We start from the raw sequence: 17,308 nt of genomic DNA on the forward strand, positions 1-17,308 counted from the left end.
CAATCAGAGACCACTGTTTTATTATTCTATTCACTTTGCTGAAACTGTCCAATTGGAAATATGTATTGAAATTATCCAACCAGAGAATTGTTTTCTAGTCGCGTTATTGGAACTATCGAATCAGAGATCTGTATTCTAGTCACGTGCCAACCAATCAGAAATGTAATTTTAAATAATTCAGGGTCAGATGCTGCTCAGTCCTTGTCACGATGACGTAAGTATAAAGCTTCTGAATGGTAACTAACCAGCGTTCCCATAGCAACGGACTTAGCAACCTGTTCATGTTGTTTCGTTTGTTTCTTGTTTATAAAATCTTTTATTATTCGTTATTGTTTGATTTCAATTTCTATAGGTAACGATTGGGTGACCTTTTTTTAAAGATTTTATTGATCTTTTAAGTGAAACTTTTTTTTCGGAGATTCTTTCAGTTTTGTCTGAAGTTATAGTCAGTTTGTGAGCTGCTATCTTGACTCCCGATAATATAGATAACCAGTCAGTAGATTCTCACAATGTTTGGCATCTTTAATCACGTGGGTACTAATCACTAATAGTGTCCCAGTTTCAATTCTTAACACTTTGAACTATAGTCTAATATTCGGGATCTTTTACTATCAATCATAGAATGTTATTATATTGGTCGAGAGTTAGAATTGCTTGATTTTTATTCAAACAACTTGTCAGCTCCGACCCGCGTGTCCACCTTCATAGAAATGTTAGATATTTCGCATAGCAGTGATTGACTTACGATCGATTGTGTGAGTTTTTGGTGTAGTGTTTGACTATGATTTTTGACCAGGTTTTGGAATTGCTAATCGATTTTTATACTTATTTAGAAGTTAATAATGACAATTAATATTTCCATCTTTGTAACCACAATTCGATTCTTTCATTTCTTATTCATTATTGTTACATCATACATATAAATCGTGTCAACTTGTGAACAAATAGTGTTAAATTTGAGAATAATGAATGATGAAGTATGCTGATTAAATTACTAGTTGCTAGTACTACTAATAGTAGTGCTAAATTTATGATTTAGTGGCTAACTCTCTGATGTCCTTATCTATTAATAAAGTAAATAATACTACGGCCTCTTGTCCATTGTAAATGGACTGACCCAGCGCGCGCTATACTACTTCGAAGCTCTTTGCCTCTGCATGGAGTCTGGCCTTATACAATATAATATTTAAAGAAGAAAGCGGCTACTTCGAAAAAATTTAGCATCCAGACAAGTATCATACGTCAATATTGATCCACGATGAAAATCTTAACGGGTGATACTCTTAAAATATTTGTTCTAATTTATTAGGACCGTCGACGAGTCCAACTTGGCGCGCGTCCTGACTCCTGGTAGGTTATAAACCTACAATGACAATCCTTCACAGCTCGGCGAGGTCCGGTACAGTGGTCCATCTCGCCGATCTAGTGTGTAGCGTAGTGAAGAAGCATTATTGGATGCGCGGCGCGGCCCAGTAGTGCATCGCGCTACAACAAGTGCAACTGTCCGTCAATATTATCTGGCGCGGCGCTCTTTTAATCAAGCTTCCGGCTTTCTGAACTAAACAGTGCAGTGTAGTGAGCAATAGACTAGCAAGCTAAATCATAACCGTCAATATGGCCGCGTCCCGCGATGGCCTTTAGTTATTCGGTGATACACTTTTATTTATATAGGATATTTATATACGCTCCTACTAAATCGCTCGCCCAAATTTTAAGAAAATTCTTGTGAAAAGGCCCTTTATAGGCATGAAAGTGATCCAAATTGGTGTATTTTTGGACGCTGATTCCGAATCACCCCCCATGACATAGGGTTAAAATGCTTCCCTGGAGAGTTATGGGCAAAAACCCGTTTTGGTCACGTGACAGGCTAGTAAAACGTGAATTCGACTATTTAGGGCTCGGGTTAGTATAGGGTTAGGGTTGTGGCTAAGATTATGGATAGCTTCGGGGTTATGGTTAGGGTTAGGGTTGGGATTAGGGTTTATGTAAAACCGGTTTGTACGGCTGCAAAACCAAAAAAACCAAATTCACGTGAAATTTTTGGGCGAGCGATTCAGTAAGAGCCCTTTATATATTCACATAACCATGTGTTTTCGCGCCACTGCGGGCGCGCTTGTTTCACGAGTCAAGAAAGCCGTGAGGCGGGCGCGGCGCGCCACTGCAAGCGCAAGGGCTCTAGATCATAGATAGAGCAACTTTATATATAATGGCATACCCGTGCACTCGTGTGTTGCCCTATCCTTATTGAGCGGCGCTCAGCCTGTCTGCTGTCATTCCACCAAATTTCTATTATATTTATAAACATAATAGCCTGGCCGGGTCCCCAGGTAAGCTCTATCCATGCATAGCCCTTTCGCTTGCAGTGGCGCGCGCCCGCCGATCCCGGTGTGCGGCAAAAAGTTTTCTTAACTTGTGAAACAAGCGCGCGCCCGCAGAGGCGCACATGGTTAGTTAGTTGAACTCGTGTTTATATATATATATGGTTAGGTAAATCTAAGTACTAAGTTTGACCTATATCTATAATCTCTGAAATTTCTGTGCAATTCTAAAAAGGATTACGTAATTTATTAAAAGGTGGGCAGTTATTTCTGGGCCATCCTGTATTATATATTAGTTGTGCATTTACTGAAATTAATATGACCGATGTTCCTTGTATAATTGGGCACTTACTTCCTTCCCCGATTGCTTTGTTTGCCGCTTCTCTCTTCCCCAATACTTTCTTCTATTAGTTTTAACGAATTAATATATTTATATGACTAGCGTTGTTTAATTAGATGATGAAGACAGGGGTGATGATGTTGATGATGAAGATAATGAAGTTGATGATGAGGCTGAGAATGTAGAGGAAGAGGTTTCAGAAGAGTGAGCTGAAAAGAAGACAAGTTTCTATTCTAATTTATTGATTATTATATTTATTGAAATAAACATATAGTATCCATTACTCCAGGAGTGATGACAGGATATGTAAAAAAATAATTAGTATTATATATTAGTATTATATATTAGTATTAGTATATCATATTTTAGAAAGCGCTTGCGCTTTGAGGTATTAAAGACAACAGTTATTTCGATAAGAGGGACCAGAGGGCCCAAGTTGCGACATAAACCAGACAATATTGAAGATTTAGATTTAAATATTGAGCCCTTTGGCTAGAGAATACTTTCTTAGATATTTTGGACAGTTTATAATATTGGTAATGTTAATGAATTGTAATTGATTGATATGTAATATTTAGGCCCGTGGCCAATTTTCACATTATATATTAGTTGAGCATAATTGTTATCTGTTGCGCTTGGGATTCCACCCCTTGAGATATCCTACAAGATGGTCACTATAAAATTTATAATAAAAGCACTTATGCAAGTGACCCATTTATGCAAGGGCTCATCTTGCAGCTAGAGAAGGCAAAGGTCCACCGATACCAGCACCATATTGACGAGATACGTAAGTTTCTAACGTGGAAAACTGGGTCCAACGAACTAAACAGAAGCAAAATAGACCTTCTGACTAGTGTCCGGAACGATGTTGTCAGCTACTGAAAAGAAGTTCAAATAATCCGCTTCATGGACTTTACTTGGAATAAACATCTCCTGCTGAACCCAAGAATAAATCAGAGTGAGGGCAGTGGTGTAACGAAGGGCCCGCTGACCCCGCTGTGCAGGGGGGCGCCGTCTTAGGGGGGCGCCAAATCGTCGTTTGAATGTGGGACAATTTCGAAAACTTAATTAAAGTACTAGCAAAACTGCGCGTTTTGCTCTAGATACACACTTTTTTAGAGATTTTACCGGCGTATCCTCTAAAATCACCTAATTTGTTCAATTTAAGGGAGGGGCACCAAAAGGGGGGCCCAGACAACCTTTCGCAGGTGGGGGCCCTTACACAAGGGCATGGAGCAAGCGGATACTTGTCTGCAGGGGTGTTCCTGCTTGGCTACCCTGATGTCTTAGCTCCTTTTCAGCTGCACATGAGTGAATCAGTTTTGTCTTCGTAACGAGAGATTCAACTTTAGGACTTTGTTGGCAATAGGCAACGCTCCCAAATTGTTTCTTCTCATTTAAGTCGATATCTCAGCCCTCTCACTGTCAAGTGGAAGACCATACGGTGATAGGTGGGTTAGGGTATTTGTTGCAGTTCAGCTGTTGGGGTCACGAAAGGCACCGTGACAAAATGTGAACGATCAGACAGCGTCACCTTGGAAAGACCGAGAAATTTTGGAATTTTAGCGACGTGTACCGTTGTGTTGACGGCTTGGGTTGGAAGCAAAAGTCTTCCAAAAACTTGTATCTCACAGCCACCTCCCGGGATCAGGTGGAGATCGTCGATGTGTCAAGCCCTAGACATGCTCCCATACTGGTTTTCCCCCTTCCCCGGGGCAATGTACTCACCGTGGCACCTACAATGTCCGCATGTTCCTGCTTGTAAGCACATTGCCATGGGGCCAGTGAAGGGGTTGAAATTTTTTCAATTCTTTCAAAGGTTTCATTGAAGAAAACTTTCTAAAAGCTTTGAGGGGAGTGAGGGGTGTAGATTTTCCTGGGCCAATGGGTTTTTGGCTTTGTAGGGGGTCATGTTTGCCTGTCCAATGGGGTCAAGGTAGGAATTGGTCTCGAAGCTTCTATGATAATGTCTGCAAAAGTCTGTGTACTGATCCAGTAGAAACTTGAGAAGCTCATTAGGAATCCCATCTGGCCGTTGCTCGACCCATTTTTGAGACTTCTAGCAGCTGATCCGATTTCTTCACTAGTGAATGGCTTAAATAGTGGGCGAGGAGGTCCTACAAAAGGTTCTAAAGGTGCTTCATCACGAGTAAGTTGTTGCTCAAGGTACTTAGCAACCTACGGCAGCTCTTACCAGTGTCTGTTGCAATATTGCACCCTCTGCTCATCATGAACACCCATACTAGAAGGGGCTTTACTTTTAGGTAAGTTCAGGGTTCGAACAGCCTTCAACCATTTTCTCCTATCTGTGTTGAAACTGATGGTATTACAGATCGATTCAGCAGCAGCTGATCGTATGTACGAAGTCTCTGCTTGATCTGATTGGTGAGGCACGTTTATTGAAATAAACCATATAATATCCATTACTCCCGGAGTGATGACAGGATCTGTAAAAAATAATTAGTATTATATATTAGTATTATATATTAGTATTAGTATATCCTATTTTAGAAAGCGCTTGCGCTTTGAGGTATTAAAGACAACAGTTATTTCGATAAGAGGGACCAGAGGGCCCAAGTTGCGACATAAACCAGACAATATTGAAGATTTAGATTTAAATATTGAGCCCTTTGGCTAGAGAATACTTTCTTAGATATTTTGGACAGTTTATAATATTGGTAATGTTAATGAATTGTAATTGATTGATATGTAATATTTAGGCCCGTGGCCAATTTTCACATTATATATTAGTTGAGCATAATTGTTATCTGTTGCGCTTGGGATTCCACCCCTTGAGATATCCTACAAGATGGTCACTATAAAATTTATAATAAAAGCACTTATGCAAGTGACCCATTTATGCAAGGGCTCATCTTGCAGCTAGAGAAGGCAAAGGTCCACCGATACCAGCACCATATTGACGAGATACGTAAGTTTCTAACGTGGAAAACTGGGTCCAACGAACTAAACAGAAGCAAAATAGACCTTCTGACTAGTGTCCGGAACGATGTTGTCAGCTACTGAAAAGAAGTTCAAATAATCCGCTTCATGGACTTTACTTGGAATAAACATCTCCTGCTGAACCCAAGAATAAATCAGAGTGAGGGCAGTGGTGTAACGAAGGGCCCGCTGACCCCGCTGTGCAGGGGGGCGCCGTCTTAGGGGGGCGCCAAATCGTCGTTTGAATGTGGGACAATTTCGAAAACTTAATTAAAGTACTAGCAAAACTGCGCGTTTTGCTCTAGATACACACTTTTTTAGAGATTTTACCGGCGTATCCTCTAAAATCACCTAATTTGTTCAATTTAAGGGAGGGGCACCAAAAGGGGAGGGGGCGCCAATGCAACAGGGGGGCGCCTTTTCGGCAGGGGGGGGGGGGGGGGGGGGGCGCCAACAGGCAACGTTACGCCACTGAGTGAGGGTCAGATACTGCAACTGGATAACATTGATGAAAGGAGCAAATGAATATTTTCCTGCTTCTCAAGCAGAAGCACAGATACTAAGGTCATGTCTCTCCTACATGGCCAGAAAGAAATGTCAAACAGTATATATACAATAAATTAAATCAAGTGATGCAATTGGCAGAGCACAATCGTAAATCCTGAGCAATAGATATCATCTATCCCTCGTAGCTCTTCTCCTCAGGTATCAGGTTGAAGGAGACATTGGATATAGGGGCAGTCCATGCCTTCTTTGCCTTTCCACGTACACCTCTAACTGCTACTAGCACACTCCTCATTATATCCATGCTTAGTCCACATGCCTTGCAAACTTACAGCACGGTATTTGTAATGGTCTAAGTTCCTAATACTCGCCAAAGATGGTTCCTCTAGTCAACCGTAGGAGAAGAGAAAGCTTAACAACATATTAGGTGGCTGCATTTTGTTTTGATTTTATTAGGTTCTAGTATTTATTCCTATTGTCTTAAAGTTTTAAGAGAACTCTCCTTAAATTATTTTAATGCAGTCACTCAGATAAGTTTATATCAGGACACTTCAACAAAGACACATACTCTGCCCACAATAAGGGGCCATAATTGTTTCAATTATGTAACTGTATAGAATTATTATTATTATTACCCAATTAAATTGACCATCATCTTACTTTTGACCCTCGAATCATGTCCCTCAAAAAAGATTGTTTGAGTCTTCTTAAGAATGTAATCAGGAGAAAATATCCCTTTAGTAAAGCTCAGCTCAAGCTTATTGTTCACAAATTGGACTACTGCAAAGATGTTTATTATGGAATTTGTGGCAATCTCATCGTTCAGAATGCTGCTGCTAAAGCTATAGTAGGACTATATAAACATGATCATCTAGGAGACACTCTGAAAGATCTTCATCGGCTGCCTATTAGTTACAGAATTCAATATCTAAAAGTTTAAATTATTATTATTATTGTATTGACCCAATTCCTACTGTTCAGATGTCAGATAGTGATGATAGTTGTTTAGTTTTACCTGACCCAAATCCAGATCTTTCAAAGTTCTCCCTCTTCGAAACGCCCTTAGTTCCCAAGGAAGAGCAGTCTGCTTCTTTATCTAAAGGAGCAAAATTATCAGACCCTGGCAGTGACACAGAGACAATCTCCACAATAGATTTGTGCGTTAGAAAGAAGAAGCCAAACGTCTCGTTGTCCACTTACATTTCGCGCCCAAATAAGGCATCTCTTAAACCTCAGTTGGAGCAACTGAACTCGAAATCAACTGTCACAGTTAAATCAATGCTGTCTAGAGAGAGTAAACGAAGGAAGGTTGAGGTAATGTAAACATTGTAAATCTTGGCATGTTGCGACTACTCAATAGTATACAAATCCTTTCTTACAATCGCTGTGATTACAGCAACTATGTATTGATAGTATATTCCTCTTTGCTAGGATGTACAAGTAATTTTTCTTTCGATTCCTTAAACAAATATTGAGAAAATGTTTAACTGGAATGTTGTTTCAGAAGACTGGTAACAAAGTTGATTCCTCACGGATAGTCAATTTATTCAATTCTGGTCTAAAAGTTGCAGAAATAGCTGAAAAGTTTAGTATTTCCAAGAAATGTGCTCAGCAGATAGTTGAAAAACATGCTGGTCCAGCAGAACCTCAAGTTCTACCCCCTCCTAAGAAACGAGGAGTACCCAAATTTCCGCAGGTATACCCAAGACTTTTGTCTAATCGTTATCTTTGAAAAATAGCTACTATATCAAATTTTGTATAGCACTATGATACTGATAGATACATATTTCTACTTTATTAGACTGATTTATTGTCCAAGGAGGCCACAACTAACTGTTTGTTATATCCATTATTAAATTAATTCAGTTATATTTTTGCTGTTTATGCAAAAGAACATTATTTGAAAGAAAATATTTAATTCAAAAATCTCAAAAATGTTTTCAGGATCCTGCCTCCATGACTGCCCTCAGATCAGAACGACCTCCAATGATAGTTCCTGTAAGTAATTTGTGGTTTGTCATTTTGGGTGTCAAAAAAATCGCTGTCACCCATGAATTAGCTATGTCATTAGACATTATAACGTATTATTGATAGAGCTAGAGTTAGATTGAAATATCACTCACAGAGCGAAATTAGAGATAAGATAACTCAGAACGAGCTAAAATTGGGACGGAGAAAGAGCCAAGTTGCTGATGGGCAGGTTATTAAATCTTTACTGTTAATTTGTGTTCATTGAAAATATATAATTTGATAAGAAATAGTTATGACATTTTTATGTACATATTACATGGATATGTGTTAAATGAACTAGCAGGAACCCGTATAACCCTAAAATGGTGTCAAGACTCAAGAGACTAAAATAATTATTACCTATTTAATTCGCGTTTTTGACACCACTTGGGGGTCCAAATTTTGGGCTCTAAAATTCCTATTCCTTGGCCGATTTTTTTATTTTTACATGCTGATTTGAAGGCCATTAAAGCATTTGACCCAGTCAAAAAATTTTCAGTTTTATATCATTTACAGTTTTTGCGGAAAGTCGCGTTAAAGTTGATGCCGTGGTGTCAGTAAAATGGCACGGATGAACACATATATATCGTCTCGCTTTATATATAGTAAGATAATCACGGTTGGATAACTAACTTAATCTTTACATTCCAGGTCTCTGAGAAGGTCTCACCGCCCAAAGGTCAGGAACTTGAGACATTTTATTTTGGCAAAAAGCTAACTTCATTCGTATTTTACAGTATCATTATTATAGTTCTTAATATGTACTTTAATGTATTTTCTGCAAGAACACGATCCTAATTTTATTCACCTTCCATAATTCAGAATTATGTGTTAGGGGTCGTTCACATATTACGTAATCAGCTGAGAGGGGGGGGGGGGGGGGGGTTTCCGAATGATAACGCTAGTGTAATTTTGACACAATAGCTATGTGTAAAACTGATTACGGAGGGGGCCGGGGGGGGGGGGGGGGGGGTAAAAATGTTCCAAAAAATGATTACGTAATATGTGAACGACCCCTTATGCATGGCATTTTTACTTTTGGTTTGATCAAAAAGTTCATAAGCTATACTTATTAGGGATACAATTGTGCAGGTTGTTGTAACATGCTTCACTTTGCAGGAGCACAACAGAAAGTCAAATACCAGTGCAAATACTGTCCTTGTGCAGTTTTCAACTCTGATACTCCCGAGGAGAAGAAGTTTCACTATAACAAGAACTGTTTAGGAATTGGGAAGAAAATTGTAACAATCCAGAAGGAGCTCAGAGACAGATCATCCCAGCAAGTAGAGGCATTGAACAGTCATTTTATCAAACAAGGACCTCTCTTCATTTGTGCGTATTGTCAGAAACAAGTGGAATTACTGCAAAACTGTAAAATAGCTGTTGCAAAGTATCTTCACCTTGATCTGTACCATAAAGAGATTAAGCCGGAGATTAAAAGGATAACGACAATGTCAGACATCCAGAGGATTATCTCTGGCAGCTCATCCGCAAAACCAATAGTCTGCATTAAGGCAGGAAGTGCCATGCCACTGTCGAAGAAGTTGCAGTCTGGGGTAAGTGTTGATTCTGATTCGAAATGGCAGAAGCCTGCTTCCAGAACTCTACCTAAGTTTGTGAAGAGATCAATTTCATTACCCCAATCTTGTTCATCAGACTTTCCAGCGTCTTCATTAAGAGCAAAAACATCTTCAACTGAATCATCAGATAGTGGCGTTACAGTGACTACTTTTAAGAATGATAAGAGCAGAAACCGCTTTAAAAGGAAGACGAGTTCGTCTTCTGAAGAGGGACAGAGGAGGGCCAAACGACCGTCCATTTCACCGCGAATCCCACAAGCCTACGTCAAAGAATCTTCTTTGTCGCCTGAAACTTCTTCCAGAGAATCCTCTCCAGATATAGATGTAAGTGTTCTAATATTTTGTATTATGTGTCGGTGTGGTCTTTGATTTATATGTTCTTTATTTGTTACTTTATAGCCCTCCATGTCTTAAGCAATTTAAATAAAGTAATTATTTTCTTGGGAACCTCGACGAACTTTGCTTTACGGTTTCATCATTGCTGTGATAACAAAAGGGCTATAAATGTATAAATTCTCATAGATTACGTAGATCAAGTATTACTATTAGATACATGAGGGGCACTCAGAATTAAATTGTAGTCTGTTTGGACTGAGCGACTTCATACTTTCGCACCGTTTTAACTACGAAAATGTAATGCGTGTTTTCGAATATAATCGGCGGGTTTAAACTTTTGGATTTCAACTGCGATAGTGAAGTCCCGGCAGTAGGCACGGGTTACACTAGTCTATAATAATACTCAAAATGTGTGTGGGTGAGCGTGTAATTTCCGAACGGAAAACGGCAAGAGTTGTGGAACTGGTTTTTTCGGTAGAGTTTCGAAAAAACTCTGATGAAGCCAAAACAAATTTTTAAAAAATCGGCCATTGGTAATTGGTTTAATTAATGGTTTTGTAACCCAAATGTGATACTAAAGTGTCTCACATTTTCTCCCTCTCTCACTCTCTCTCTCTCTCACTCTCTCTCTCCCCATTTACAGCTCCCCTTATTACAGCTTTGGTCTATAATTAGGCAATTTTGCAGTAGAGCTAGGAGCCGCAAGATTGCCTATTAAGTATTACTGTATTATTTGATACGTGTTGGGCGCTCAGAATTAAATTTACTGTAATGTGGCCGGTTTCAACTGGGCGAGTTCATACTTTTGCACTGTGTTAATTTTTGCACCGTTTATACTTTTGCAATTCAAAGGCACGGGTTACACTAGTGTATTCATAAAATCAATCAAGTAGATATGAAATTTCGATACAAAATTATCAGTGAATAAAACGAATTAAAATTATACGACTGAAATAAAATTATACGACTGAAAGCTCGGACTCTCAGTTCCTTTAAGATGATAGGATATAAAAGTTGTTACTACAATGTAATAGTACATACCGGCGCGGGGGGGGGGGGGGGGGGGGGGTACAATGTACATACACTAAGTACCGTACGTTACGTTGGGGGGGGGGGGGGGGGGGGGGTGCAGGTGGGTCATATTTTCTTCCAAAACACAGTTAGTACATGGTACATTTCCCAGAAAAACAGTTAGTACATAGTACTCAAGGGGGTGTCCAACCCAAAAAAAACCCATTTTACCTCAAATTTCAATTTTGGGAATGGGTTATGAGGTTTTTTGGGTTTTAAAAAATTTTCTTTTTTTTGTAACTTTTTATCTTATTCGACTACATTGAAAACTAAACCCCTTCTAAATAGTGGGTATAATTTGCCCATTTCCCAATGTTTAATGAGCTGTTTAAAGCAATTTATGGGTGGGTATCTTATTTTATATACCAAGACACAGTTAGTACCGTGATTTTTTAACAGTTACCGCGAAGGGGGTGGGTGGTTGGTTCTTTTGAAAAATTCCAAAATTACACTTAGTCGTACAGAACTTACTACCTGATCCCCCCGGCCCCCCCGGCCCCCCCCCCCCCCGTAAATACCTCTAATTGATAATAATAAAGTTTCCGTTACATTTGATTTTGACAGTGATCTGTTTTGCCTAGTACAGTTTGACAGTGTTCTCATCAGCTTATAAATAATTCAGTATATTTTCTACTGTTAATTAACTCCATGATAGTTAATCGTTCGGACTCGGTCTTTGCTAGATAACGATCGTTCTTCGGTTTGGCACAATGTCCTAATTTAATATGTTGATGATGAATTAGCTAGTGTTTTTACACGTTGTCTGTTTCACCTCCTGTATCACCTATATCCAACTTCATTGACAATGATAAGATATAAAAGGGTCATTATACCGAATGAGCACCTCTGAGAACAGATTGCAGTATTGAGATGTACTAGTTAGATATTTGGTAACTCCTTGTTGGGTCCTTATCAGGATTAGGTCAGTGAGCCGTATAACTGCTTGAGGTTCATCAATCATCATGCGTATCATGATCAGATGATACCTGGGATTGCGGTGGGTATAGGACAGCAGACTTCTATAATTTTAAGTTAACATGGTGTTTATTGGCTTACATTAAGCCAAGTAAGTTACATAAAGGGTTGAAGATTACTGAGAACATATAAGACCTGTGTAATCCTATGTTTTTCTGGAGAATAGTCTTATCAGTTATGATTAAATTATTGAATATGGCTATATATTAAGTGGACGATTTTTGGTTCCGCCCTCGTGTCCATGTTCGTTGAGTGTCATTTGATCCGCCCTTGTGTCTGTCTACCTTTTTAGGAAAGTAACGCCTTTGTGTGCTACGTCCTCGTGTCTTCCGCCCTCGTGTCTTCCGCTCTTGCCCCAAAAAAACCTCACCGAACCTCCACGCGGTGTGGAGTGGGTGGCTCGAACGGGAGGTTCATGGGTGTTTCTAACCTCTAATAGCCTCTATTAACCTTAGAACCGTAACAAAACTGCTCTTCCCACAGGCAAATAACACCTTCCGCAGGAAACTAACACACTCACAGGCTCCCACGTCTCGTGTAATCCAAGGACTCTAACACGCTCACAGGCTACCACGTCTCGTGTAACCCCAGAATTTAACACGTTCACAGGCTACCATGTCTCGTGTAAACCCAGGATTTAACACGTTCACAGGCTACCATGTCTCGTGCAACCCCAGGATTTAACACGTTCACAGGCTACCATTTCTCGTGCAACCCCATGATTTAACACGCTCACAGGCTACCATGTCTTGTGTAACTCCAGGATCTGGTTCTGGATCGGAAACTCAAAACAAGGATAGAGGAGCGGTCTACAGTGAGTGTGACGTTACAGGTTGGAATCACTCTTAGCAATATTCATGGACGGTTCAAAAATAGGGAAATATTCAGGAGCATGATACTGTGTGATTCGAGATATAAACATATAATTGAGGGCCAGAGACAAGTTTCCGCTAAGACACCTAGGCAACTGTGTATTGTGTATCAAGTGTTTGACGATCCCGTTAAACAGATCAAGAAGTAACACCCACCAGGAACACTGCAATCTGCATACTCCTACGAGTTGCACATAGCAGGCCATGACCTCCTCTGGAAGTCCCTGTCTCTCTGTCTTTAACCCGACGGGATTGCACCAGGGGTGGTGGTAACAGAGCTTCAAGACTTAGGGACGCGTTGTGAAAGCCACCGAAAGGAAGGCTTACAGTCGACGCTGACCAATCAGAAGAAGTCTTCCGCTCTTGTGTCCTCCGCCCTTGTGCCCTCCGCCCTTGTGTCCTCCGCCCTTGTGTTCTCCACCCTTGTGACTTGTGTTCTCCGGCCCTCCGCCCTCGTGTCCGGTTCCAATTGCGTTTTGAGTCCGAAAATTAATTATCATTAACTCGAACCTCAAAGAAGTTTTGTGATTATATAATAATATCTGCCCACATCAAATCGCTGCTTACTGAGTCCACATTATACCATTTTCAACATATTTTCGATGCTTCTGTGTGTACTTTCTTATTTTGTTGCCACGGCAAATGATTGTGCTGGTAGTAATCCTATTTCGATTTTACATGTTTTATCTCTGATAACGAAATAATTAAATGAAGTTGATTGTTGAGTATGATTTTTGGCCCACGCTGACAATAGAATCAATTTAGTAAGATTGATATTAATTGATACTGGACGATATTAACCTTGATATTCTCTCGTTAGCTAAGAAAAATGTCCAAAAGAAGAAAAATAGAAATACCGCAAAGTGGCTACGAGAGAAATATTAATGTTAGTATTTAAAGCACAGTAAAACCCCGATTCACCGCAGGGTTTGGGGAAAGAAAAAAAACAGCGGTAAATCTGTTTTTGCGGTAAATCGGCGTTTGCGGTAAATCGGCGTTTGCGGTAAATCGGCGTTTTATTTGTGTTAATTGTATGTTAAGCCCTATTTGGGGGGAAGGAAATGGCCGTGGTAAATCGGGGTTTGCGGTATAATGGGGCGCGGTAAATCGTGGTTTTACTGTATCCTGCACTGATATTACATGAATTGACAAAGCTTTTATTCATCAAAACTTTCATTTTTGAAACCTGAATGTGCTGAGTGTGTTGATGCATCTTTTGTTCATCTAAACCTGCGTTTTAAACCTGTATTTTCTAAATACCCGCATTTATTATATAAACAGTAACCTACAACGACTAATCCCGCACGAAGCCTGTCTGCAATCTGCATGTACTTGTATTCTTTGAAGGTAGCAGCTGTATAGTGTATATAAAGCGGCGTTATTAGTTCAGCAACCAATTCGAAATTAAATTATTAAATCTTAACCTTTCCGGTCTAACCGTTCTGCTTTATTTATGGTAACTGATTTTTAAGCTGTATTATATATTTAGATTTAAGACAAAACATAACGTGATCTACAAATCCCGTGGGAATAACATTCTCTCATGAGTAGCTGCTACTTTCGTATTCGTCAAGTTTATGTAGTATGTATAATGTACGTCAGTTATGTATGTCAGTCTTGGCATGACCGTCAAAGTTGTCTCATTCTCACACACGGACTGTATTAGTTCCAATATAAACACCAGAAAAGCTTGTCTGCTAATTGCTATAACCAAATACTTCAGAGTCAGAAGAGGAGGAAAGAACTAGAATCCCAACTCACAACCTCTGATGTAAGGCGGATAGATGGTAATGAGGCTTTTGTTCGCCGTCAGTACTCTTTAGTAAACGAAGGTTCCACCAAAAAACAAAAGTGCAAGTTAGTATAAATTAAAACTTGCATTATATTTATGTACACACATATTACACATTTCTCTAGTAACGGATCATCATACAATTGGTGTGTAATAAAACTGAACCCTAATGTGATATTGGAGACAGAATTATTTGATAAATTAGGTTCTCACTACGGGTAAACCGCCCCTAAAACGTCACCTGTTTTTTGGGCCCAGATTGCCGAGTTAGGGCTAAATTTACAGGGTTCTGAAGTGTCTAGGAATAATATTTAAACCTTTTTCTAGCCTGCCAGGAAGATTTGGAAATTTGAAAATAAAATCAGGTACAATTTTTTTGACGTTGAAATGGAGTCACTTTTAAAACACCACCCCTAAAATGTCAACTCTATATGTGTGATAATTACAAAATGTACAGGAGGCCTGATTTATCTTTTGTCACTAGTACTATTTGTTTTGTCTTATTAAAACATTAAGCTACTTGAAAACATTCACTCACTAAAGGAAGTACCTCAAAACCGTAATCACCCCCTAAAATGTCACGTGCACCACCCCTAAAACGTCAGCTAAAACAGGTTGTGTAGCACTCAGAATGTTGCTCAATTATTAATTTTAACCACTTCTGGGACAAATATAACCTATTTCTGAGAGGTGTCGACCAGAATTTCTCTCTCTGTTGAAAAAAAATGGTGGAATTTAGTCAATTTACTTTTTGTGACATTTTGGGGACTTTTTTTTGAATACCCAGAACTTACGGCAAAACAGTAACTCAGTCAACAAAATTTACACCTGTAGTTAGATTATCTAGTTATAAACTAACAATTGGCACAAAAGAAATGGATTCAATGTGATTTTAACTTAGTGCAAATTGCATGTTTTAATTGCATTTTTTGGGATTTTTAACATCATCCTGCATTTTGGCAATTTTAGTGACCTGTAGTTAACTAAGCCAACCCAGTAATCGATCTGACCTTCTCTATAGACTAGATTTGACTGCTTTTAACAAAATTGAATGTCAAAAACTACGGTTTTTGGTACTTACTAGTTTATGGTAAACCTATGATATGCCCCCCTAAAATGTCATTTTTTTCTCCCCTAAAATGTCAAATTTGTATTTTGTTCGCATGGTGTGCGATAATAGCTCTTGTTTTGGCACTTGTTAATTATTAACATCAACTATTAACGAAATGTGAGTACATGCATAGCATCTTAGGAAAAGCCTGAGTAATTTGATCAGGTTAAAATGACATTTTAGGGGGGATAATTAGACATTTTAGGGGATGTTTATTGCGATTAATAAAATAAAACTAATTCCTTGAGCTGCCAAAGCTTTCCAATATTACCATTAGATGCTAAATATTATGTTTAATAGGCTGGTACCTCCATTTTATGGTGCTTGTAGTCTCAAAGCCAGAATCTGATAAAATGACATTTTAGGGGGCGGCCAGGTGACATTTTAGGGGAGGGTAGTAATATTGAGTAATGTATAACTTTCCATATCTCCAGTCATATGTACAAAGTTGCTAAAATATGTAAATATCACTATCCTAGACCAAAACCGAGTTAATATTAATGAATTCCAGAGTTATAAAATTGTGCGCCTTTTTTCAAAAGTAAAAAATTCGTACAAAGTGAAAAAAATGCCCTTATGGCATCATTTAGATTCAATTTCAGGATGTGGCAGGGTCTGAATGATATTCTTTTATGTTTAGGAGTTACAAATGATTAGGTAAGATACTTTCTAAGAAGATGGGATCCAATCAATCAAGAGTGGCGTTTTAGGGGTGGGTGACATTTTAGGGTCGGTTTACCCGTAGTCTTGCAATCGCCGTGTTGTTTAGCTTAACAATCTAACAATGGAAAACATGGTATAATTCGTGTTGTAACACTATATTAATATAATAATATAGTGTAACACGGCCTTCGACCGGGATTTCACTGCAGCAGTTAAAAAGGGTAGGATTAATTAGCCGCTGAGTCAAAACCCGGATTAGGCGAGCAATTCTATTCGGAGTGTCTTCACGTATCCAGTAACAGCGTACAAAATAGTATCTTAAACAATAATCAATAGAAATTAACCCTTATTAACTCCGCATAGGGGTATAACTTTTAGGGCAACGTCTTCTAAGGTTCTCCAAATGGTTCTTCTTAAGAGGCTGGATGTTGGAATGGAGTGTCTTCTTAGGAAAAATCAGTGTGGGTTCAGACGGAACCGCTCATGTATTGATCAGTTTTATTCCATCCGCACCATTATTCACAACTGCATTGAGTTTAACCTTTTAACATTCCACTTTATGTTAATTTCATTGATTTTAAGGCAGCGTTTGATTCCATCAGAAGAGAGTTTATTTGGTCAAGCATGAGACACTATGGACTTCCTGAGAAATATGTTAGAATCTTTCAGGCATTCTTCAACAGAACCATGAGTGCTGTCAGGGTGAATGGTGATATGTCTGATTGTTCTCTGTTAATTCGGGCACTGGACAGGGTGATATCCAGGGCCCTCCTGTATTTAATTTTTGTCTGAACTT

At 39.1% G+C, this 17,308-nt stretch overlaps 1 protein-coding gene across 1 annotated transcript in view; it reads left to right on the top strand.

The window, feature by feature from the left end:
- The first annotated feature begins 7,084 nt into the window (after positions 1–7,084).
- Positions 7,085–17,308, top strand: part of LOC134823649 (uncharacterized) — a 33,667-nt gene continuing 23,443 nt past the window's right edge. Inside the window, exons 1-7 of the mRNA XM_063835183.1 lie at positions 7,085–7,416; positions 7,607–7,798; positions 8,047–8,100; positions 8,228–8,302; positions 8,764–8,791; positions 9,232–10,016; positions 14,670–14,803. Coding sequence (XP_063691253.1) covers positions 7,381–7,416; positions 7,607–7,798; positions 8,047–8,100; positions 8,228–8,302; positions 8,764–8,791; positions 9,232–10,016; positions 14,670–14,803 — 1,304 coding nt within the window. The 5' untranslated portion in view covers positions 7,085–7,380. The remainder of the gene's footprint in view (positions 7,417–7,606; positions 7,799–8,046; positions 8,101–8,227; positions 8,303–8,763; positions 8,792–9,231; positions 10,017–14,669; positions 14,804–17,308) is intronic.

Source organism: Bolinopsis microptera, chromosome 11 (genome assembly GCF_026151205.1).
Source record: "Bolinopsis microptera isolate Bmic1 chromosome 11, MBARI_Bmic_1.0, whole genome shotgun sequence".
In the NCBI taxonomy this organism is placed as follows: Eukaryota; Metazoa; Ctenophora; class Tentaculata; order Lobata; family Bolinopsidae; genus Bolinopsis; species Bolinopsis microptera.